The 25858-nt window shown below is 38.3% G+C and overlaps 2 protein-coding genes across 13 annotated transcripts in view; one reads left to right on the forward strand and one right to left on the reverse strand.

Annotated features, from left to right (window-relative positions):
• GRIP1 (glutamate receptor interacting protein 1) overlaps positions 1–8764 on the forward strand; it is a 314452-nt gene extending 305688 nt beyond the window's left edge. For 11 of the 12 annotated variants that reach the window (XM_064655739.1, XM_064655746.1, XM_064655733.1 and 8 more), the window contains 2 exons: positions 5767–5913; positions 6986–8764. In XM_064655739.1, the coding sequence (XP_064511809.1) occupies positions 5767–5913; positions 6986–7219 (381 nt within the window). In that variant the 3' untranslated portion in view covers positions 7220–8764. Of the gene's footprint in view, positions 1–5766; positions 5914–6985 lie in introns of those variants that run through there. The other variant, XM_064655745.1, reaches the window with a different exon arrangement.
• Positions 8567–24142, reverse strand: HELB (DNA helicase B). The gene is made up of 13 exons (XM_064655748.1): positions 23938–24142; positions 22309–22683; positions 20295–20521; positions 18120–18992; positions 16891–17062; positions 16048–16189; positions 14955–15085; positions 13865–13949; positions 12348–12407; positions 11600–11804; positions 10905–11039; positions 10258–10698; positions 8567–9767 (listed from the first exon to the last, which is right to left on the reverse strand). The coding sequence occupies exons 1-13, from the start codon at positions 24125–24127 to the stop codon at positions 9678–9680; spliced, it is 3126 nt and encodes a 1041-aa protein (XP_064511818.1). The 5' UTR covers positions 24128–24142; the 3' UTR covers positions 8567–9677.
• Positions 24143–25858: the final 1716 nt, after the last annotated feature.

Genomic DNA, 25858 nt, shown 5'->3' on the forward strand with positions numbered 1-25858 from the left:
GATTAATGGAGTTAGTTACTGTGCTCAGTTTTCCTGAGTGGTGAATAAATGTGAGATATAAAACAAAAGTACGCCAGTAGCCATTTCATAGTGTGTTCACATTCAGCAAAGGCACAGTTTTCTCCTATGGATTATAAACCCAGCCTTTCAGGATAAAATAAATCCTTTTCTGGAAAGGAGTCATCAGATTTCTGTTAATGAGTCAGTGGTATTCTGTGATAGTAGCTAGCTCTTAAGAGTCCTGAGCAGTACAAAATACCCTGTCCTTGAGCTTTCTATGGCTTCAGTTGAAGCCACTATTTTTAAGATTGCTTTGACCTTCCATTTTAGTAATTCCCAGTTTTCATTCAGACAATATACCCACTTCTGTCTGCTGAAGTCATGTCAAGTTTGCTTTTACTGTCCGTTTTGTCACCCAGGAAAAAGTAATTTCTTTTCTAAAAATCTAAAAGTTGAACTGCTAACAAGGATTTTCCAAATCCTTACAGTCATTCAAGAAAAATAGAAACTAGTGACTCGATCTTATGGTCTGATTCCCCAAAGTAGGCTTGTTACCCCTATGATCACACATGCAGGTTAACTCAGCTAGCATGGACTGCTTTTGTATTCATGCCCATCTTAGCAAGTTCTTACTTGTTGGTTTTCTTACTGGTTCTTGTGTAGCAGTGAGCCTGTTACTTTCTCTCTCCTTCATTTTTGTATTAGACCTGTAGACCTCTAGTTTAATAACTGTACAGTTGCTACTTCTCGTGGGCAGCTTGTCCAATGATAGTTTTCAAAAAGAGCTGCAGTGCCACAGGAATGACTTCAATCAGGGAAATGCTTTGATAGAAGTATTTTTTATGTATCATCTTGCTGGCAAATGTGCTTTGCCCTCTGCAGGCAAATGTCTTAATTAGCTGGGCCACTGACAAAAATAGGAAGTTTTGGAAAACTAATGGGTATAAACAGTTCTGAAATACCAGCTAAGACATAGCTTGCCTAAGACTTACCTTGGCAAGCTTTTCAGTCATGTACTTGACTATGTGCTGCTGAGCTTTCCCAGTTTCTTGGGCAGGTACCTTTGTTCTCTCTCGGTGCAATGATTCTGCATCCCTATTGAGTCAGGGCCTGTGTGCCCCATAGATCAGAGTTCAGTGTGCAGCAAGTTAACCTGAGTTCTTCACTTGCTCTTTCTTAGTTCACTGCATTGCCTTTGCCAGTTGTGCATTTGAACTGTCTTTGTCCTGAGGAAGCTAGGATTGAGATAAGTGTGGTACAAATCTCTTCAAACATTTGTGCTAGATGGTTTAATAAGTAGCATGTAATTTAGTTGGATAGTGTACTGCCATATCAGTACCCAAATTTAATGAATGCATTTAATTGATTTTATCTACTTAGGTAATAATATAGATTAATATTTTTCTAAAAATCATAGCAGACCATTTTTTAAGTTTCATAGAGCACACATTCCTCTGAGAACAAAAATATGCACTAGGATCAGATAATTTTTCAATATTATTATTGCAAGTAGTCATTAACCTAAAATTACAGGCAGTTAAAATATCTCAATAGCTGATCTGTGCAAGATGTATGAATTTAAATTAAGCATTTTCCCATAGATTTGAGAGGGAGAAGAGGTACAAACACAGACTCAAAATGTGTAAGCTTCTGTTTTAAATTTGTAACTATTTAATTGCTTATGAAATATGAATTAAATTTCCATTTCAGCTTTCTTTTTCCCTTAGGCTCCTGATGTAAATTTAAAAGTCTAACAGATCATCCAAATGGAGATTTTGCTATTGAGATCAAACCTTCCAAAGAGTTATGATCAGCAGTACAGATAAACTAGCATGATTTAGGTGTTGCATGCAGCCATATTCCCTTCAGACAGGGCTGTTGCAAGTGAAGATGAGAAACCTGTGTGGTAGGGCTTTGCCCATACCCATTATTAAATAAAAATGGAGTACTTCAGATAGCAGAGCTGAGATTTCCTTTGAAGAATATATGCTACCCTAAAAAGAAGAAGCCCCAAAAAGATAACCAGTAATCCAAAAGAAAGTTCTCTGCAGATGACTTCCATCTAAAAAATGTGACAGCTGTCAAACATGGAACAAAGTTAAATTCCTACCTCATCTCATAAGTGAATAAAGATCAGTTTCTTTAAGCTCGTGTTAAATATACCAAAGTCGAGAAGATATCCATAAGGAAAACAGTTTTTAAAAATTTAGGATCCATAGATCTGAAGAACCACAAAAATGAGAAAGTATTTTGAAATATAAAAGATGTGATTGTGGGGCAGTGAGTAATTCCCTTCCAGAGTGCTCAGTCCCTATAAATCAGGAAAGTCCAACCTGAACAAGTGGAGGGCGATAAAAGACGTTGGATGATCATTCTCAAGTTCTGTGCCCTTCCTTGTCCCCTGCCTCCCCCCCTCCATTGCAGTAACTTCCCACTTTAATGCCCCTTATAATTTTAAATGCTACATTTTTTGTCTCACAAGGTGGACATGAACTAGCATGTCCATTATTATAGACAAGGCACAAGTTAAGGTGAGCTGATGTTGAATAGCTCTTCCTAATAGATCTCTAGAGCTGAATTTATGTGTGTTTTGTTTGCTAATAGATCGCTCGTTAAAAACCAGGAAAAAAAGCAACACTGTCATAGAACATATGAACATATGAATGAAACTGCCATTTGTGGTGAATTGTTCTCCACTCCAGCTTGGCCTTAAGAAGGTTTTGACTGGAATAGTGTCCAGTTTGGGGTCTGAAAATCAAAGAAAGATGTTGAGCATCTGAACAGAGTCCAGAGTAAAACAAGCCTTATTTCACATTACTGAAGAGAGAATAAAGCCTCAACAAGGGTGATTTAGTTTAGACCCAAGGAAAACATCTGAAGCAGTGAAAGGGATTACTTTAATAGACTGTGGAGTCTCCATCATTAGAGATTTTAAAAAGCAGGGCAGATAAATCTCTCTCGGAAATGGCTTAGGTGCAGTTGATCCTGCCTTAGGACAAGAACACAGTCTAGATGACTTCAGAGAGTCCCCTGTCTCATATGCTTTTGTAGTTCATCTGGGGCTGGATCCAGCTCCACTTGACTCTGGTGCCTGAAGAAAGGGGAAGGGGAAAAGAAAAGGAGGAAGGGAAAAGGGGAAGTTTCTTCCCTTTTGAAAATTGTTTATCTGTGCTAGAACAGTACAGAACATTTTAAGTCTTCTGCTCTTAGACACTGTCTTCCATTTCCTCATGTACTTTTCAAGGCTTCCTTAAGAAGGCATTAACTTGAAACACTCCTATCCTTTGTGATGGTGAGGAAAAAAACTTTGTTTGAAGAGAATTTGGGTCTTGGTCCAGTGCTAATTATTTTTAATTTCTGCCAGGCAGTGCACACAAATCTGTCAGTAAAATATATCTCCCTCCTTTATCTTTTTTTTTCAGTCTCGCAGAATGGTGGCCTTACAGTACTTTGGTAGCAGCTTCAAATATACTTCACATCAAAGCCATGTTAGATGTGCTCTGATATCATGATAGATGTGCTCTGTTCATAACAAATCATTAGAATTTCTCCAGAGTCCTGCTGCTATAGTAGCTGTTGATACAAATTAAAATCATTCTATGGTAAATTATTTTGAATTTGCAGATACGTTTTTCAGTAGCTGAAATGCCCATTGACTCCTAAAATTCACACTGAGATGGAGCATGTATGACAGGTTCAGCAAGAAGTTACTTTGGGGGAAGACTGCAGACAAGAAGGCAAAGACCTTAAACACCGCAGCCCCTAGGAAGTTTAGAATGACAGTTCATATCCAAAAAAGTCAGTGGCAGGAAGAAAGCCTTTGGCTTAGTTAAGAGCACTTTATGTGTGGCTTTCTGCTTTGCAGTGCTGTCCAAAGGGAGAAAAGCAAGGATAGAGGATGAGCTGATGTAAAGTAAGGGATGAATACAAGGTATGTTTGTGCTCACCACGGCACAAGATATGGATACAATGCAACCCAGCAATGCACCATCCATGTCTACAGAGAAAACAGTGCTAGTGCTGCAACAACTGCCCTTGTATCTAACTTTTCTCAATTTGTGCCCTGGACAGCTACCAAACTAATGAGTGTGATTTCACTATAGTTAAGACACTGCTTATATACCCCTAAAGCCAAGTAAAGTCAAGAAAACAGCAGACAACAGGAAAAAACCCAACCCCCTTTAGTCCTGTTTGGAGACAGTCTGGTCTGTTGTTGCTTACCTTTTCACCGTGGCAGTTAAGGCAGGAGCTCAGCAGCGTTCTTAAGGTAGCACCAACCAGCACTGCGCTCCTGTACTGCTGTGCCTTGGCATCCTTCTATGAAATACTGACCTCAGAAGCCTGATCTGAATTTGGTCTCAGCCTGCCTTGAGCAGGAGATTGGACTAGAGACTTCCGAAGTCACCTTCAATTTGAATGATTCCGCAATTCAGAAACATCAGGAAGCAATTTGGTGGCTGTCACACACAAAGATGCAGCACATGGAGCATTACTAGTACCAAACCATTATAAAATTATGGAACACTTAATGTTGTCAGTTTTATCAGTCAAGGTATGGTAAAACCAGTATTTTGAATCCAAGGTGACATAAGCTATAGCAGTAAAAGCATGAGTTTGACTGTGCAACTCTATCTGTGCACACACCATCAGTGTCAGTCAGATGGTACACCACTGACTCACACAATTTACTTGCATAGGTTGGCACTCCTGATGTGAGGGAGAACCAAGAAAAAATTAAAACCTAAGCATGCCACTTACCTACAAAGAAATCTCTATCTTTTTCTGTCAAATAGACAAATTCACTGAACTACCTGTGAGGACTTGTCTTCTGAACACTTGAAAAACCTCCTCCTAACAGTTTCATTAAACTTCTGTTTCCTGCTTTTGAATGACCACCTCATGGCTATATGTAAGAACACTGCCTGCAAGCTCTTTCAGAAGGAGCCTTATTTGTACTTTCCTAAAAGATTGCATTATAACTCTTATACTGAGCGCTTTTGAGATTAGGCTTTACAGGGTGGACCATTGCCTGGCCAAAAACAGGCTGTCTAGGGCTTTCAGTGCCAATGGTCTTTACTCCCTCTGGAAGTTTTGGAAGACACAAAACCACTTGTTTGATTGAGGCCAGGTCTTCATACCTGAAACAAAACTAAACCTTATCTTGTACTCAGATCCTGGCAGCTAGAGAATGGTGAAACAAAAAACTAAGACTCAAAAAAATTACACCAGAGAAAGGTGGGTTAAATACCACAGATTTCCTACTGACAAGCAGAAGTGAAAAGGGCTGTTTATTCCTGAAGAGTAAGGTGGCTTCTGAGAATCACAGAATTACAGATTCTGCCAAGTTGGAAGGGACCCACAAGGATAATGGAGTCCAACTCTTAGCCCTGTGCAGGACCATCCCCAAGAGTCACACCATGTGCCTGAGAGTATTGTACAAATGCTTCTTGAACTCTGTCAGGCTTGGTGCTGTGACCACTTCAGTGGGAAGCCTGTTCCAGTGCTCAACCACCCTCTGGGTGAAGAAGCTTTTTCTAATATCCAACATAAACCTCCGAACACAACTTCAGAATATTAACATAATGTCTGAATGGGGACAATTTTAATACTGTAAGTACCAAATAGTAGGTAAGTGATCTCTCTAATGTGGAAAAAAACCCCACAGTAAAACACCAAAACCATCCTAGGAAGAAAGCCTGCCTAATGCTTGTAGAACTGGGGACAGACTTTTTTTTTCTTTCTCATCATGTCACATCCCCTCCACAGGTAACTTTGTACAAGGACTCTGATGGAGAAGACTTTGGGTTCAGTGTCTCAGATGGTTTACTGGAAAAAGGAGTATATGTTAAAAACATTCGACCAGCTGGCCCTGGCGATCTGGGAGGTTTAAAACCATATGATAGACTTTTACAGGTAATGTTTCTGGCATCACACAGGTTTAGCAGAAAGGGACATGACATACAGATTACTTTGTAAAAAGATTTGTAACCATACTGGAGGGTGTTTTCTTTGCAGATGTGATTGTAGAAAGCTGCACAAAGTGTTTTCATCACTTATCTGGAACAGCCCTGTGATCTGTATTGCTTATTGTAATTTAAATAATGAGCACTACTGTTTGTATTTCTACAGGGAAAAGATGTGTATGGGGGGCAGGAAGAAGGGCAAATGATGATAATTGCTCTGCTACAGGCTGTGCTGTGTAGATTTCTTAGAGCCCTGGTAAGAAAAGACAGCACTCACAGAGGCTTGGGCTTTTATGCAGTGGCACTAACACTGGATTTTCCTGTGTAGTAGTCATATTTAGTATAAGTCATATGTAGTCATGTTTATATAAACAAATTCTTCAGAACACTAGGTATTTCAGAACTCCAAAGGAGACATACAGATGCTTACTAGGAAGCTGGAATTTCTCAAAGCATTTCCATACAGATTTGTCTTTTTTGCTGTTCCTGCTACAGACCTGAGAACTATTTCTGTGTTAATCCAAGTGTTGAATGACATAGTTGGAGTAACGTAATACTCACTCAGCACCAGTCTTATCACAGTGCCAAGTTAGACTGTGATGAAAAAACTAAATTATTTCTCAACTAGCCCAATAAAATATTTTATATAAATTTATATATATTAAGTAAAACCAGAGAAGACCTGAACTGAATTGAAATTTTAGACATGCTGTATTGCATTTAAATTGATGAACAGCATGAAGGACAGAAAACTATGGGCTGTTAAATGTCATTTATGGAGTGGGCATTGTGACAGCACCAGTGTAAATATCCCTACTTCAACTACGTTCTGTTTAAAGAGTGAGTAGAAAACTTAACTGATGTCTTCAGACGAGACATCACGGTAAACAGCCTTGTACTGGGCGATTCTCTACCTGGAATAATTAAATCAGTCTCCATAGTCTCAAAGATAAATCTGTTTCTCTTGTAATCTCTTTCTTTTTCCTAGAATGGTAACAAAACTCAATCTTCTCATCATTCAGGTAAACCATGTTCGCACCAGAGACTTTGACTGCTGTCTAGTTGTGCCCCTCATCGCAGAATCTGGCAACAAGCTAGAACTGGTTATTAGCAGAAACCCACTGGCATCTCAGAAAGGAAGCTCAGAACATCCTTCAGCGAGTGGGGAATGGAGTGACCCAAATAACGCCTTCCTTCAGCAGAGCGGACACACTCATGTTAATACAGAGACACGGGATCCTACAAATACATTATAGCAGAAAACCATTTCAGTGGGACATTCGGTAACAAAAGACAATTATGGTGCTAAATCCATTTAAGATTTCTCTCAGATTGAGGCTTAGATGCTGTATAGCACTGAAAAGCACAGGAGGTCAGTCTGTCTGTCTCAAAGCTTCTATTAATCCATGGTTACTTTTGAAATAGTTTAATTCTTCATTAAGTCAAGTCATTCCATTCTAAACAATCTAGCATTAGTAACAGTAAGAAAAATCATAAGGGCCTTTTTCTTCCCCCAAATAAGAAACTGGGGAGATGTTTTAAACATGATCTAAATGTACCTCTTCCTTCAGCAGCAGCAGCTGTTTGAGGGAAGAGCATGGAGTTAACCTCTGCTAACAAACAGTGGTGTCCAGGTTACATTGTTTTTAAAAAACATTTTATCAGAAAGGTGCTGCTGTATGATGGACAAGACAGAGTAGTTTACTGCACTGGGTTTTCTTGAGAAATGGCAAGAAGGGTGCACTTACCAGACAAAGCAAGGCTTAGATGTTTTAACTAAATGCTTGCAGGAAGCTGCAGTTTGCAGTGAACCTTACTCCCCCATTTCGGTAAACTTTGTTAGAACCTATGTTATTCCCTATGCAATGAAGTATTTAATGGTATGTCCTGCAACCCGTGGGGATTTTTAAGCAGAGACTTTTTTAGTCGGATAAAACCTCTGAATCAGGATTACTGAAAAAACTGAAATGAGTTCAGACAAATTAGAAAGGTTTTTAAAAGAAAATGGTGGTTTTTTAAACAATGTCCATGGAGATTGATATGAAAGCTCTTTAATGATCCATAAACCTGTAGACTTGTACTGTCACGCGTAAGCTTTTTAAGTCAAACAATTTCTTGAAGGGACAAAGGTCCTATTTAATATGCTTTCTTTTCAGCCTTCTTTATGATAAACATTACCCTCTGCAACGCATTTTTAGAATTTAAAATTGTAAATATATTTTACAAACACATCACACAAATTCTCTCCTCTCCCCTCTCCCTCCAAGCAATAAGATACTGCCAGTTGCTCTATATTCTCACCAGCAGCTGCTTTGGTTTATTCTGGTATTCAAGTTGTTATTAGTAATTATTGTTATTGGTGAATATAAAGATACTGGATTTGTACATTTGTAGAGTCTCCATATCTAAGCAATCACCTTTACAGAGTTGTTTCTGGTCAATTTAAACTGTTTAACTGTATCCCTGTTACTATTTCCAATACATGAACAAGCTCACCTGCCCTGCACACACAAGTATCTCCAATTTCTATTTCAGCACTGCCAGAAAAGGTCAGAATGACATTTAAGGCTGAATCATGTAAAAAAACCACAAACAAAACAAAGTTCATGAGTCACTTAAATATGTATTTTTATCTGTAACAAATAAGTATTAAACTGTAAAGTATTTTTGTACAAATTTAATACTTTAATAGCATGATATTTATCGTCTATGTTATGTTTTTTGAAATTCAAACTGTTGCAAATATTTGTATGGAAAAACTGTAAAAATTGAAATAAACAGTGATTTAAAGACATTAAAAATGAGGTATTATTTTTCTACTTTATATTTTTTCCACATTATTTTTTCCACAGTTTTAGCAAAAAATACCATGTTTATACTTTTACCATGTAGTATACTTTTCCCTACTCTATGTGAAAAAAAAAAAAAAGGTTAAAGGTAAGACACATTTTAGTACAATGTGTCTGATGTTTTGGTTTTAACATTCAACTTACTAATCTCAAAATTACAATGCAGCAGGTCACACAGTACACAAGAAAAAGTTGAAAGTGGAATGTTATTTGGACTCTGACTTGGAATTTTTCTTCTCTTACAGATCATCATCAGCATATAACTATTAGCTAAAGCAGCAATAGCAAGTTCTACATCTCTTTCAAGTACAAAGTGGGGAAAATTTTCTGTCACTGATTGCAACTTTCTTGTTCTATTTATAACAAGATTAAAAGCCGTAATTCATCAAAGCTTCATCCCCATAAATCTACCACATTAGAAAAACCTGAAGTCCCCTTTGTAAACTGTTTTTTTTACTCAAGAGCAAACTACAAGTTTTGGCACATGAGTAAGAGCGTCTTATCAATGCTGTAGCATTAGGAGATGGATAAATCTTGGTATGGAAAGCTTGGGGTCTTTAAATCAAAATACATCCTCATGTATTTTTCACGGGAACATCTGAATCCTGTAAGACCTGTAAGTTCATTCTTCACCAAAACAGAAGAATTATGTGATTTTTTTGATGACCAGTACACCAATGAATATACTAGAAATGGATCACTGAAAATGTAAAAGGCGCAGTGTAAAACGAGCTGTTCTTCACAGAATATGCAAAAACAGGAAACCCTTTGAAAAGTAGCAGCATATTCAGCTTCTCAGTTCCAAAAATCTTGAACAGAACATGTTCAATAAAGATTCATAACGAGGACAGTTAATAATTGTTTGTTAGCTTTTGAAAAGCTTCCTAGGAGCTGGTTGTCCCAAAGTTAGATTCCTAAGTCTAGAAGATCCAAGTGGGGATTCTGTTACTGTTGTCTGTCAGAACAAAACAAAAGTGTTATCCAAGTTTGAACCAGACCTAAAATATATTAGCATCTGCAAAAGAAGTTCTATGACAGAGCTCAGAAATTAGATGTAATGAAAAAAAAGCATCTGTTAAGTAGGTTTGATTGTATAAAAATCAACTTCAATGATTATACTTAATATATATCTTTCACAGCAGGTCACATAACTACTGACATCTGTGCACAAAGAATAAGCTAATATAGACTAAGCTGGCCAATGGATCACTCAAGTGAGTAAAAAGATGTATAAATTTACTACTATTGACATTGTAACTTATTTTTCCATGTTAGTCATATTACTCTGGGAAGAGATATGCCAAATTTGACTGCTTCGCCAATTACTGATCATCTTGAAAATTATTAAATAAATAAGGGTAAAACAATCATACCAGTACCAGGTGACTTGTGGTGGTAAGAGTGCAAAAGTTTGTTCTAAACTTCCTCAGTAAGGAGATACTTACAGGGGGTATTTTTGTAGCATCTTCAGCTGCAAGAGTTTGGTGTCTTTTATAAGGACTTTGCTGCAAACTGCCTGTCTGCTCTTTATTGAGAACTGATGACCATTCCTGTTTCATGAGGTCACTCTGAGGTTCAGGTGGGTCAAGAGCACCTTGAGTTGCAGAAACAGAGCAAGTCGTGAGCTCCTGATGTTGCCAGCACTTCACGAGGGGAGAGGACATTTGTTTGGGACAGCTGCTTGTTTCTGAAATTGCCTCTCTCAAAAATCTCTGTAAGCGAGTTTTTCTGGGCACGTTCTTGTTAGTGACTGCTCTCCGGAGGTGCAGCTCTTCAGCCACAACATAGACACGGCAGCGTCCCCTGGTCACGGCAGTGTACACGTGCTGCCAGTGCTGACGGCCAGGATTGCCAACCACGTACACAACAGTTTTTTCCTCGGAACCCTGAAACATGTTTAAGAATGCCATTTCAAAGCAAGATCTCCGGTAAATAGTTTTTAAAAAAAGAAGACAGAAGAACAAGGAAGTTGGAGACAACTGTGGACACTCTTTCAAGAATATTTTCTATCCTGCATTCAAGGAATTGTGGTTTCAGAAAAGTTTCTGACTCTTTCACATGAAAATATGGCTCAGAGCTGCTATGTTCTTACCTGAAATGTGTGAATAGTTCTGGCCCATGCATGTTTTATGTGACATAGCTTCTTCAGTGCCTTATACTTCACAGTGAACGTGGAGCCGTACGTGCTGCTGATGGTCAGTAAGCGCTGTTTGTCAATTTCTACATCCTAGAGAAATAACACAATACTTAACAGGGAGCTTGTACTGAGTGCATCCCTATTCTTTTACTGACCATCTTCAAGGAAAATAGTTTCATTGTACAGGGCCTACCCTAACTACTGATAATTTCACTGGCCACTCTGCTCTACTCCCTGAAGCCACCAAAAAATACAGTTTTTTATTGCTGTATTTTTAGGTTAGCTTAGTTTTCTGCCAGGGAGAGCTCCAGCTGTAACATTAGCCTTATTCTTTACTTAAGACTCTGTTTCTGCCTATATACAAAATTATCCATTTCAGTTACAATACGTTTGAGTATTTACAGACTGTATTTACACTGAACACAAGCAGACCAACTGAAACACATTTTACAAGAAAGCCCAGGGTTGGGTTTTTTTAAATTCTCTATTGTAGCTTGCCTCTTGCCTTTCACGTGATAGTTTAGCAGAACTAAGTATGTACTACAGACTAAACTTGTAAAGTGTGAATTTTTTGGTTCTGGGGATTCAACAAGGACCGAATCAGTTACCACCAGGGGTCTTTTGTGCAAGTTCTTGCAGCAAAGACTTACCCCTGTTATGAAAAATATATCTCCATTGCACAGTCGTTTGCCCTCCTCAGCAGCATCTGTAGTGAGGGTGGTTTCTCCACTTCTATATTCATGGCCATTGGAACCATCTCTGAAACCAGAGCCTGGCAAGAGATCCCTGAGATACGTATTCCGTGTGCAGGAAATCTTGTCCCCAGTTTGAAATAAAAGTCGGTTTTTATGGTTTCTAGGTCAGAGAAAGAAAAAGCAAGAAATGTATTCACAAAGTATGCATTTACCATCTCTCAGTATTTTTCCTCTTCACTTGGCCCAGATTAAAAACCTTAATAATATTCAAAACAGTTAAGATAACACACATTTATTTCTTGAACTTTTGTAAAACCTTTTGGTAAAAAACAGTAATATAGAGTAGCTCAAAAATCTTGCTTCCAAAACTATTTCAGAATCCATCTAGCAATCATACAGGGGCAAAAAATAATAAACCTTGAGAGGTTTTTTCACATTGCTTTTATGTCAGTTTTGAACATTCAACAGGAACTTAAAATCCTGGAATTCACATAATGACAATTTAAATGAAAGGCAATTTATCACTGTTGACAGTCCAGACTGAGACTGAAGAAAGTTTATGTTATAAATTGTTTATATAATAATCAGATCTAGATGAAACACTGAAAGTTGTACAATCTTATTTTAGGGTTTTGGCCTGGCTATAATACTTTCAAAAACAAAGTGAGATTGTTCACAGGGAAAATGCAAAATACTGGCTTACCTGGTTAAATGATTTGAATAGTGTTGGCAACAAAGTTCATTTATTAGATTGCAGTCTTGCCTAGATCATACAAAACAAAAACATGAACAAAGTCATGATGTACAAAACATACAATTACAGGCAATGTCACATTAGCATTGATATATAAATAATGGAAAAAGCCCTTTTTAGCTTTGATGATCTTCCACTAACAATTAAAAAAATTGCAGATTCGGAATTTAGAAGACAGAGCAGTAAAGAAACAGTTTTGTCTAAATACCACAGAAAGTGAGGCAAGGATGTTTGCACTGCATACCTAGATTAGCTAGATTTGTTTTTAAGATAAAGAAGAAAACTAAAGAAAAAATAAGGCCTGGACAGATTATTTTCTGTATATGAATATATTAAAAATAGCCAGAAGATTTATTAGCATTTTAAAGACATGGGATTTTAACTTTTAAATGCAGATTAAGTACCCATAAATATACTCTCAGATTAATCTTATATGAAAATCACTAATAACAATATTGTACCTGGATGCAGATTGGAGAAATACAATTGATGTTGGAGTTACTCAGCATCCACAACAAACAGGTGAACTAGCTAAAATTTATAAATCGCTTATTTGCACACTGGTAATCTGGAAATAGTGGGTGTTTTTTAATTACTGAGAACAGGTTCTTCACAAATAAAAGTGGAAGAGTTTTTTCTTAAGTACTCTTCTGTGCAGAACTGCAAGTTTATGGACTATTGGTACTACTGCACATGATATTTATCCCTTCAGTGTTTCTGTGAAGCCATCCATACTATTCATGCTCCTGTGATTACTAAACTTTCCAATCTTTCCTCAATGCGTGTTAGAGCCCTACATCCCACACCTTTTTATTGATGAGTATTGTGCTTCCAAATACCTAAACTGTAGGCCTTTGTCACTGCAGAGCAGAAGCACTGATGCCCATCAGATTATATGACTAAATCTGACCCTTGACACACGGTCAAAACGCCAGTATCTTCTGTTACTTGGTCAATTCCCACTTGTGACAGAAGGCTGTAGAGAGAGTGGGTTATACACTCCACCACACAGCCTGGAATTCACATCTGCCACAGTTGGATACATTTGAATACACGTATTTCTTTGTATCTTGTGGGTTCCTCCTACAGTCAAGCTCTTGCCTTCTGTTTCTGAAGAACACAGCACTCTTTGCAAACACCAGAGCACAGGCTCTCACAATCTACTACAAAAAATGACCACTTAAGTCCATCCTTTGCTGCTTTAACATAAACCATACAGATGAACGTGAGCACAAAGGCAGAATTTATGGTGAAAAATAACATTAAGAAGAGAGAAAAATGAAGCAATTCTTCGTGGATAGACAGCGGGCAACCGGAAGGTACAGGGAGAGACATCGAGCCTGTTTGTTCTCTCTAGTAATTTTATGATATTGCCACTAGTCTCTCCAACTCAACACACTCAGCTATTTTTTAGAGCGTGGCTGCTAGCAAGGATTTGTTCAATGTCTGCTTGCATACTCCATTACCTTCTGAAAGCAATAAATTGTGATTGTTTGGCATCTTCCAATCCTGGCCCTTTTTTAAGTAAAGTCTTAATGGCAGTTTGCAAACCTGTTTTAAAAGACATAAAAGGTAAGGCATAAAAACGTGCAGAACAATTTAAGAAAGAAAAATATAATTTAATATTAAATTGCTTCAATGACATTTCAAGTTCTTTAAAACAACAAAAACCAAAAAACAAGCAAACAAAAAGCCACACAGAACCACACACTCCACAAAAAACCAAAACCACACCATAAAACACCCACATATATATTCTCCCAAAAAAGCATCATGCAGTTAACTCACTTTTAAAATCTAAGAAACAAGAGTAATATGGAAGGAGACAAATTCTTATTTCTATGTTAAACAACGGCTGCATAGAACACATTTCATGCAAAATAAGGTTTTGATATAGCACATTAAAGAGGTAAAGATCAAATATTTTCAAGCCACAGACCTATACACTTAGATTCACAGAAGAAATCTACTTTAGGTATTCTGTTTGCTACGAACATGTTACGACAGTATGATAAGGTGATAAATGTTTGCACTATTTTTTTCCTCATCCCCCTTGAAGCTTTTTGATGCATATAAAATAGAGGCCACTCAATCCACCTGTACCAAATAGATGCCAAAAAAACCCAATAAACAATGGTCCTAGCCCTGACCCCAAAACATTTTAAAAGAAATACTGGTATGCGGGAGGATATTCCTGTCCAGCATATCATCCTGTTACAGTTGCTGTTTACTCAAATGATTCACCACTGAACCATTTGATATGTTAAGGTTTGACAGCTCCAGCTACAACTAAAAGACAATCCCATTTGATTACACTGGTGGAAGTTACAATTCAAAATGTAACTGGTGAGGTGGAGCTCTGCAGCCTATTCTCTGCATTTATGAATTTTGCTGGGTGCACTTACAGAAGGCAGAAGATAAAACTATGAATGTAGCATTTAAATTTATCCCATAAAAAACCCCAGACTAAAATCTTCCCAAAATTTTAGTTCCAGACAACAGTCTATGCTTTTCCAAAGGGAAAATCAAGATCAAAAACTGACTGTACACACATACTATCACAACTCCCACCAGCAGGCAAAGCAATAAGAATAAATTTCTTCTCCGGGCTTAGAATTGTCATTTCCTCATTCCAGGCAGAAACTTGCAGCACCTCATCAAATTCAGGCAGCTGCCGGTGGGAGATTCTTGACCAGAGCAGTGGAGGGAAAACAGAAAAGTTATTTCCAGCTAAAGGATTCCAGTGTATCATCATCTGCATCAGCCTGAAGTTCACCACTAATAAACTTTTTGTCATCGACACTACATGCACCAAAAATTTATTCCTCTGAACGTAACTTAATTTCACGTTAAAAAAGTTGGTGATTTATCCTCTAGACCCCCCAGCACTGCAGCAGATATTTAGTATTACCCATAGAGTTCCCACGGGAGCCGAATGGAATAAAACAGAAGTGTTACCAAAAAAATAAGTGAAAATGTTTGTAAAACACTCAGTAGTTCTGAACATCTTGCAAATGTTCAGAATATTCTCAAAACATCAAAAGCTCTTGGGCACTTGAACCTAGATTTTGTTGTTATCTGAGCTTTATAAAAGAAATCATGTACTGACAGGAAATAGAACTATTTCCAGAACAAAAGTAATGCAAATGTTGAAAACATTTAGAGTCCCTAGGTATTAATACAGAAAGATATAAAAAGAAATTATGCTGTAATGGCCCTTGGCATCTAACCTCTCAAAGCAATAGTCTGTTTTAGCTGTTGTCACACTTATTAGCAGTGCCTTTAAAACTTCCTTTAGAGAGAAGCAATTTTAAGCCATTTCAAAAGGTAAAAAATGTCACTTGTGCAATTACAACTCATTTGAAAACAACAGAGAGTATCTGATAGTGAAGTACCTCCTATGAAATTCAAGAGTATTCCAGCACACGCATTTTTTTTTTGTCCAGTATACATACTTCTGGAAAAATCTGTAGGGTTTTGTTGCTTTTGTTTTGGGGGGTTGTTTTTTTTTAAACCAACGTTACTGATTTGGACCAAAAAAAGTTAACAGAAGCGATACTACGGAGGCAAATCTGGATCACTGCTATTTTGCAGGTAAAAGGCCAGGCCTACTACAAGAATGCTACATACATACATAAGGATATCCTACCTTGATGCATTATCTACAATTAGCTGTGACTCAGCTCTGTGGTTTGTTCGCAGTTGTACAGAAAAGCCTCTTGATTTTAGACCCTCAAAGAGATCAGCCAACATGTTTCCTGGGTCTATGCTTGGTAGCTGTCTAGTATCACCTAAACAGAATGCAAATTAGTGTTTGTGAGAAGGAATAACAGATCATGTGTTGCAAACGGTCTTGAAAAGAAAAATCCCTGGAATTAATAAATACTCAACTCTCAAATAATAACATACATCCTTAATACAATTCACATGAAATAACACTTTCAAGAACCTGAGACCTTTCAAGAACCTTAGGGAATCAGGCTGTAGCATAGTTCAAGTTTTTCATATTCCTCACTCAGTAATGCTTCACTAGCAAGTGCAAATCCCTCTGCCTGATGAACCCTGACAGTGATCACATCTTATTCAAACACATTTTGAAAGTGACATATTTTAAAAATGCCCTAAATGGCATGTCAAAAAGCAAGCCTCTGAGAAAGCATAAAAATTTGACTTTATATTTCTTTGCTTTCCTTTTTGAATTAAAATAAGATGATCCTACCATTAAGAATTGCATGAAATCTCCCTTCTAACATATAATTAATATGCTAACTGCTAAACAGAGAATGGAGATACTGATAATTTCATACTGACAGCTGGAAAACTTTCTTATCTCATCTGACCTTTACAATTACCAGAAATATCCAAGAACAGAACAATGTAACATTATGGAGTTTTTAAGAGACTCAATGAGACCAGTGGGAGCTCTGATACTTACACTGTGTATTGTGTGTTATTAAATATTGTATAATGCTAAATTTGCAGTTTCACTTACCTAGAATAATAAGTTTAGCGAGCTGAGCATGCTCACACAAGAGTTTTAAAACTAAACTAAAAATGCGTACAGGCACCAAACTTCCTTCATCCACAATCAGAACCGTAACAGCAGAAAACTTCCACGGCTGTGCCTGTTCACTCTGCCTCCACGATTTAAAACTATAGATAATCTAGAAACAAATAAGAATAAAGCAAGCTCTGACATTAATCAATTATAAACAACTGTCTTATAAAAGTAGACAGTGCAGTATCTTCTAATGTTGTATGTGGAGCTGTTATCTGAAATTCTCAACTTAAACCTGTAAAGACCCAGAAGACTCAACCATTCAGTCTTATTTTCCTCCCCAGTGAATACATTTCTAGCTGAGATTATTGACACTGACTTACACAAGAGCACAGAAATGCAGTCTTTTTTTTTCTGCAGGAACTGTTTAAGATAAAAGGTGAGCCATTAGGTTGCTCAGTAACAGAACATCTCCTACAACTTGCTGACATTAATAAATACCCAGCATTGCATGGGGAAGGGGTACAGGAAACTACCCAGTCCCCAAAGATAAAATAAGCCAACAGTACATTTTATGTTATAATTTTTATTTATATGCATTATTCCCCACCTCCAATGTCTTTTTGGCACCTTTCACTACTTAGGACAAAAGAGACTTAGGTTTATTTACAAAGAGTTTAGTTTGCTTTCTATTTTTTTTCTAAAAAAATTTCCACAATACTTGACAGTAATTAAGAAAATACTGTGCAAATGAAATTTATCTCATTATTCAACCCCAGGCTACTGATCTTTCCATGTATGTGCTGGTATCAGTATGACTGCCAGGCAACAGGATCCTAGAAAACAGCTCTACCACCTAGAAAGCATTTTTGTCTTCATTAAAATGAAAATAAAAAACAAAAGTGAGAAGCTAAAAAGACCAGATGCCCAAGAGAGGCACAAGTGTGAGATGTGTATAACTACAAAAAAACCCAAAGTTACAGCAAATAATGTTTTCAAATGACTGATTTATGATTCCCCACAATGCAACACTTACTTTCAAATGCTGACAAGCTGTACCTAAGCATTATCATTAAAAACAATAAGTGACACATTTCATAAGGAAACTTCAATAACAAGCTTTTTGCTTTTTTTTTTCTCAAAACAAGAATGGACAGTGCCAAAAGGTCTTTCAGAACCTAACTAAAAAACCCTAAACAAACAAACAAAAAACCAAACCTTACCTGATGCAGTGTATATGCAGGAAGCTGAGTTTTTTCACTCAAAAGACTTGTTGCCCTCCCTGTAGGTGCAGTCAACAGTACATTCAAACATTTTTTTGCATGCATATTCTCTGACTCCCAGTGATGATCAAATGTATTCCATTCCTCAGATGCATCCAAGTCTTCTTCAAAGTCCTTAGAAGCAGCTTCCACTTCTTTTTCCATTTGCTTTAAATGACGAAAAAGGCAGCTAACTATTGTAGTCTTCCCACAGCCTCCTTTTCCACTTATGATTGTGACAGGATTAGAACAAATCTTTTCCACAGCAATAATCTGATCTAAGTCTGCCTCTGCTTTACTTTGGTTACCAGACATAGACTCCACTTCCTTTTCAGGAAAGTGATTTTCACCATTATGATTGTCTGGATCATTGTCCTTCAGATGTTCCATTTCACGTGCCTGGGTAATATTCATTTTGTTATCTACCGTCTCCCTTGATGTCTCAGAAATGTTAAGTATCTTTCTCACATCAGCATCCAGTTTCCATGTGTCATTTGACAGAAGGTCACCTATATACATTGCAATGTCTTTTTCAGATTTGTAAAGATGAGGCAGAAACACTAGCTTTTTTTCCCTAATCACTACCTTCTGAGCTTTCAAAAACTCAAGAGATTGCCAAACATGCTCAGTGGACATATTTTTGGATACAAAACGAGCCAATTCATCTTGATCTTCATATGTGTGTCCCATTTCTCTACACTGTTTCTTGAGTTGATCATAGAGAATTAATGCATTCTTCTGTAAGTCAGGAATCTTCCAGAGGAGATGTTCACATTGACAGAAGGCGGCCCACGTTGCCTCACAGTAAGAAAGGTTCAGTTCCTTATAGATAATCTTCTCCCAAAAAGAGTAAAAGCAAACACATATTTATTTCAGAATATATTAGCTTCTTGCTAAATAACATTCTTCCTAGTAAATGCCAATTGCAATTCAGAGGGTGGAGTTTGCAAAAATGTATGTATTTGTCATAACGTACGAGGCTACGCTTTTCAAACTACATGAAAGCAAGATATTTAAAAGTAAGCTGGAATGTAATTCCTCTCAGTCATCTTTCTGTATGAAACAGGAACTTTAAAAATAAAGGCCTGACACAGAAACTGGGTATTAGGGAGAACTCGTGCCCACCTCATTGCACAATTTCAAGTAAAGGTACACACACTGTAGACACACAGCACAGGAAAGGCATTAGCCAGAATACCATACCCAATTCTGAACATGCTTCTTCAAGAAATACACAGTCTTAAAGACACTAGCACAAAATAGTGCAAAACTGAGATGTGCAAAACAGATTAACTATTGAGGGCAAGAAAAATTAATTGCTTTTGCTCAGTCTTAAGAGAAAAAGCTAAAGAGTGTCTTCAAGCAACAAAGAAATTGCAGTGAGAACGCAGGTCCTTGGTACAAGAAGCAAGAGAGCAACAAGTCCATACTGCATCAAGAAACAGTCAAACTGAACACGAGGAAAATCCTCTTAAAGGAAAGGATTTGAAATACTGGAATATATTGGCTACACTGCTGAATCTCTGAAATCGGAAGCAGAGGGATAACCAACCATATTTGTGAACTATTAAGCAGCAGTTCCCAACCAAAGTATGGGAGCGCTAAGGTGAGGTGCAACAGCAAAGCTGCACAGCAAGCCCAGTAAAGGAGAATGAAGGTAAACAACCACTGCAAATTCCATTATAAAAAACAAATCACTGGATCAGATAACCTCTTAACAAGAAATTTATCTACCTTACTATGAAAGCATAGATACTGTTCTACATATTAGGAACAGAAAATCTCATTTACTGGTATAAAACTGAAAGGGACAAATGAGGATTTTTAATTAGCTTTCTTACTTTTGGTCCAATTACCTCGAGTATTTAATTTTCTGTTCCTTGTAAAAAACAGTAAACAAATGGTTGTAACAAACCCACTTTTAAAAATCTTCTGAGATTAATTTATTGTAGACCAACTGGAAAAATAAAACCCTTTGCTAAAACTGAATCCAGTACATCCCCCATTTCCAAATGAACTATGCTTAGGCCCTAAAAATGCCCATTTAATAAAGTGAACATAACTAAAAGAGCACTGTAGTCTAACGAAGCTCAAATGTAACAAAACCCTATTTTTACCCTACCTAAAATTACTTACCCTGCTGAATCCAAGTTTCCATGGCTCATTCTTTAATATCTCCTCCAATTTTGTTAGCATCTTGTCTTGAAAATCTACCTTCTCACCATCTGTATCATTGCTTTCTTCAGTCTCCTTTTGCCAATCCACCATATCCAGCAGACAGCAAAAATGGCATGGCAGAAGAACTGGCAAGAACTCCGGTATCCTCGGAAAAGTCAGAGCTACCAATACTGCCTTCCCTGCAACTACATTCATCATAAACAAAGTATCATGCAATATACACACATATTTGTAAAGGCAATTTAAACCTACTATGGCTTTCATCCTTCTGCCTCCCCTAGATCCAAAACATCTCAAATTTCTTTCAGTTTCTTACTCATTGTAATTCTTTTTAAATTATTTTAAAGTTTGTTTTCCCTGAACTGCCTTGGGAAAAAAACAATGTAAACAGATGACATGCATCTAAATGTACTCTCTTGGAAAATATGTATTATGCAGAAAGGCAAAGATAAAACCTTTTCCCTTTTAAGCAAGTACTTAATTTACATATAGAGAATCAATATACACTATTTCCACCCGAAAAAAATACCATGAAGGCTTGAAGAACAAACTGCTCAAGCCCATAACAATTAATGGCAACCAAAAAAATTCACAATAGCAGAAGTAGCAAGGAGGGAGAGAGGGGGGCATACATTGCCTAATGATAAGAGAAAGAAGAAAATTTAAAATGTAGCAAAGTAACTTAAATTAGATACTAGGAAAAACCCCCAGCTACAAGAACAGTGAACAGAGTGCAGTCTCTACCCCGATGATTCATGAACACACTGGACAAACCTCAATGAAAAGCAATCCATATATCCCACTAAAACTCTCACAGCAAACCAGATCTGTGTTTCTACCACTATTGATTCCCACCCCTTTGTGGTCATGAAAAGATTTGAAATCCATAAACTAGGGTTAAGAACTTTGCCACCATTAAAAAAACAGAACAAAAAGCCTAAAAGTCTGTAGAACTCTGAAAATTTTCTTCTCCTTACACATGGGATTTGGAGTAAAGTCAGCTCAAGTCTAGCAGAGGCTCTCAACTCTCCTGTTATACATGATTTGACATCCAAAAGAGTTACCTCCATCATTTGATCTGACACTGTCCAGTGAGCCAGGTACTGGAAGACTTCGTTCACTTACATGCAACAGCAGATAGATCCAATCTGCCTGAGCAGGTTACGGAAACACATCATTGGAGCAAAACCAGAGAGCTAATGCTGAAGGCACACCTCAGACATCTTGTCTTTCCCTCTATTTTAAAGTTTTGCTTCAGACCAGTTGTAGACTGGTCTCACAGATTGAACGCATGTTAGGGATTGAAGTACCTTAGGCATGCAACTGGAACACATTGTTTGGGTTTCATCCAGCAGGAATACAGTCAGTACTCTCAGAGACTGCATCACAATGGGGACAAGAGGGATGGCTGCTTCAAAAGCACACTCCTGATCGAATCTCTAAAACTCATGTAGGCACACCAGTGCAGCCCACAACACGATCCTCAGCAGTCCTGAACTATCTCCATGTGGGGACACTCCTGTTTCCACATTCTGTTCATGGCCATACCAATCTGCTGACAGGCAGGATTCAAATACACTTAGACAGACTATTTAGTATTGATTTAGACTACACTGAACTCCTTCACTGTTCCCCTGTACTACAAAGAAGCAGGCATACTATTTCTGAACACGTACTTGTCCCAAAAAGCCATACCACCATGTGTAGGTAGCACTAAACCCATTTTTCAACACTTCCAGGGGTGGAGCATCCCTAGCACAGACAATTCTACTTAGTAACCCTACAGAATTTAGGAAAGTCCTTCTGTATACCTATCTTTAATCGGTCAGCTGTCCCACTGTGAGGAAATATTTTTTAAAAAAAAGAATCACTGCATGTTCAAAATTCAGTTGAATATACATTTGATATGAAGACACGTTAGCTTGAACACAGTATCTGAAACAACAATCAAACTAGCACAGGATATACCTACTTGATTTTGAAACATAGTTGAAGATGTCATAATCCTTGGTATCTCTTTGGCTCCTCCCTGGATGTACCTGTGCAACTTGGAACTGTTTTAGCTTTTCTTCAAGATTTCTAAAATTCAGCATAGACTCCGTAGGAAGCCAAGTAAAAAATTTTTCTTTAAAACTCTCAGGAACGCCACATTCCTCAAGAAAGAGTGAAAATACTTGCCGGTTGTTTTCTTCTATATCAGTCCGCAGAAAATATGACGGATATCCTCGCACGAAGTACTTAGACCCAATTTTTTTAGCTTTAACATTAACCTTCCACCAAGGGCCAACTAATGGAAAACGTCCAACTACTTCATACTCCTTTTTGGTGCCATCTTCCTGTATAATAACTGAATCATTAAAAAGAAAATAAGCCCATTGCCAATTGACAGTCATAAAGATTAAAAGTTTGGGTTGATTAAAAGAGTTTTGTTTGTTCTAAGCTCACTTTTGTCTTTTCTGTAAGTTGCGGTAGTAAAAGTAAAGCAGGGGTTTTCATAAACTCCTGATGTCAGTCTCTCCAGTAGTGTTTAAAAACAAAAGTGAAACCAATCTCAGAAACAAGCACTAAATTGCTTCTCTAAGCATCAGAAATAAATCTTGTGTATGAATTTATTAAGCCAATTAAACACATATGGTTTAATATTACGGTTGACTATTTATGCCAAGACAAGTTTACAATTCAATTTTGAACAGTTTTGTCACAAAATATTCCATCACAATGCCTGCATGTTCTTCGGATACAATTGCATAACAAATACTTTCTGGAACTGAAACCACCAAGATTATAAGCAGCCCGGCAGCCTCCATAAGCGCATCCTCCGCCAATATAATAAACTCTAAAGATTTTGTATGACGTGGTTTGTCTCCTCTTTTCCTCAAAAAAATTAACACACCACTCCTCAATCCACGACTGGGGACTAACTGCTATGACTAGAACAAAGTGGGCACCTACATTTAGCACCTCTTCCTCACCACACCAGAGTGGCTCTTAGGTTTGTAACAACTTATTTATTTCTCCCTTCTAACCTAGTTCAATTCAGCCATTTTAAAAAGAATTTTGAGGATAAAGTATTCTTGTTAGGAAGAAGTTGCTCCAACTTCACCTGCTTTTCTAAGTCAGGAATCATTAACGTCAAGTATCAACACTCATATACCATTAAAAAAATTGCGGGTTTTTTGTGTGAAGTTACTTTAAATAGAAAAAAGTTTATATTGTCTCACTGTTGCAGTACTGTGCCCGTAGAAAAGCAGAGATTACACTCCCCTTCTACTACACATGTAAGGTTTATCACCTACTTCGGTTCGCTGTCCCTTTACTTGTAATCGATTCAGCGATCGGGGGAAGGAGCGAGCTGCGAGCTGCCCTACCCCGGAGGGACGGTGTGTGAGCCCAGGTGCGGAGCGGGGGCCGCCGGGCCGAACGCGCCTCCCCTCAGCCCCGCCGCCATTCCCGCACAGCCGGCTCCAGCCCGCTCCTCTCCAACGCCGCGCCCCGCGCCGAGCCCAGACCCGCGGGCCGGGAGGGCGCAGAAGGGCGCAGAGGGGCACCGAAACCCGCCCGCCCTCCCGCCCAGCCCCGCTCCGCTTCCGCAGCCCCTCACCGGCGCGGCGCGGGGGCAGCGCAGCCGCCAGCTCCCGCCCGGCAGCCTCCATGAGCGCATCCTCCGCCAAGTGCAGCTCCTTCTCGAATTCCTCCTCGCTCTCCTCCTCCGAGTCTGCCGCCCACCGCGGCGGCAGCAGCACCCCCCACAGATCCACCACCACTCCCCGCTCCCTGCGGGACTCCGCCATCGTGCCCACGCCTTCCCGCCCCGGGATCCCTCCGCCCCTCCCCGGAAGGACACGTGGATCTGGACGGCGTGGGAGTCCAGTAGTCAAAAGAGTCAGGAATATCGGGAGGCAGTCAGGATAGTCAGTCAAGAGCATCGAGACCACTTTTTTAATAACTCGAGACAATTCTGTGTCTTTATGTGTTCCCAGCTTCAAATAGGTCAGACTTGATTTTCAAAAACGTGGGTGTTTGCTGCTCAAGTGGAGTGAAGTTGGTTTTCTAGAGCTAGGTGGTCAAGCACTGGGATTAGATGATCCTTTTGAAAATCTGGGACTAAATGTTTTGCTCTTCTTCACAGCGTAGCCAAGTTTAAGGTTCCTGTCTCCTCAATTTCTCTTTCCTCCCTCAATACTGCTACCAGTACAATTGGAGAATAGAAACTAAAGTAAGAGGGTTTTGAGTCAATGGTAAAACAGTTAATTCTAATATAAGGATTGCATCCATGAAAGCTGTAAGAGTAAAATATATATAAATATATAAGCAGTTTAGAAATTTAGAAATTCACAACATATGTGCAAGAGAAGATTGTTAAGCATTAAAAATGAGGTGAACACAAGGCCAGGAGATTCAGTCAAAAATTACTCTGTCATGAATGTTTTAAATCATACTTTGAAAAATATTTGGAAATTTTAGATCAACTTTTTGAACTACCTTTTTCTCCATCATGCCTCACTTCAAATTCCACTCCAGAACCCAAGAATGTGTGGTAAAAGGCAACATGCTTTGACAACCCTATGATTTTACCTTCTAATACACCATGATATTGCACTGCCATGATAATTCTTAAGTATAAGAGTCTTAAAGTATAATCTCACATGACACTGAAGAAGTTATTACCTTCCTGTCCATGGGGAAAAAAATCTGTTTATAAATTTGAACTCCATATTGGTGTATTCAATGGAAAAAAATGCAAGGCCCTAGAAAGCAAAATCACAATGAACAAGGAAAGATGATTTGCTGTTTCTCACTGCTTTGTGTCTTGACACACAGTGGCAGGTTTTCATTTCAGAGAAAGTATGCACATAAAAATCTCACACCTTTAAATAGATACATGAAATCCTACTCTGAAAACAATTTCAGAACATTCTGACAGGTACCATTTATACACTGCAGGGTTATAATAAAGCCAGCCTCCAGATTTAAGTAAGACTTCCTATATTTTTTAGTTTTTTCCCTTACCAGACATCCCCTTTCAAGGGATGGCTAGCAGTTCATCTTTGAATCTGACTAGCACCAGGGGCACTCCCTAGTCTCAAATTTGCTTGGGTATTCATTGTTCCCTGATCTCTGCTGTAAGACATTCTTATCTGCTGAATTCCTATAGTAAGTCTGAGTTTGCCATCCAGGAGCATCAACTGGAAGCCCTCAGAGGAAGAAATTAGGGGATGTATCTAGCACAGCACGAGGCAGGGATAGCAGAGAAAGGTATAAACTTTCATTGCTCTTGAGATAGAAAGGTTTAGTTTTTTCCCTATGCTGTAGAGCTTTTACCAGGAGAGGTGTGCAGTACACTTGGAACTGACTGCCCCAGGGGTGGAAACACAGCCCCACCATTTTCCACAGACTGATCCAGACTGCACTGGAAAAGGGTGAGGCTCCAGAACACCTGCAATACATTGATGATATCATCATATGGGGGAACACAGCAGAAGAAGTCTTTAAGAAAGGGGAAAAGATAATCCAGATTCTCC

The sequence above is a fragment of the Pseudopipra pipra genome, chromosome 5, assembly GCF_036250125.1.
Source record: "Pseudopipra pipra isolate bDixPip1 chromosome 5, bDixPip1.hap1, whole genome shotgun sequence".
Classification (NCBI taxonomy): domain Eukaryota; kingdom Metazoa; phylum Chordata; class Aves; order Passeriformes; family Pipridae; genus Pseudopipra; species Pseudopipra pipra.

Excerpts from the sequence above, each read along its gene's own strand:
- HELB (XM_064655748.1), bottom strand. The coding sequence starts at position 24,127 with ATGGCGGAGTCCCGCAGGGAGCGGGGAGTGGTGGTGGATCTGTGGGGG. Across the intron at positions 11,040-11,599 it reads ATATATTTTTCATAACAGGG|GATGTAGAAATTGACAAACA; the intron begins GTAAGTCTTTGC and ends TTATTTCTCTAG. Across the intron at positions 9,768-10,257 it reads ATGCTACAAAAATACCCCCT|ACAACAGTAACAGAATCCCC; the intron begins GTAAGTATCTCC and ends TTGTTCTGACAG.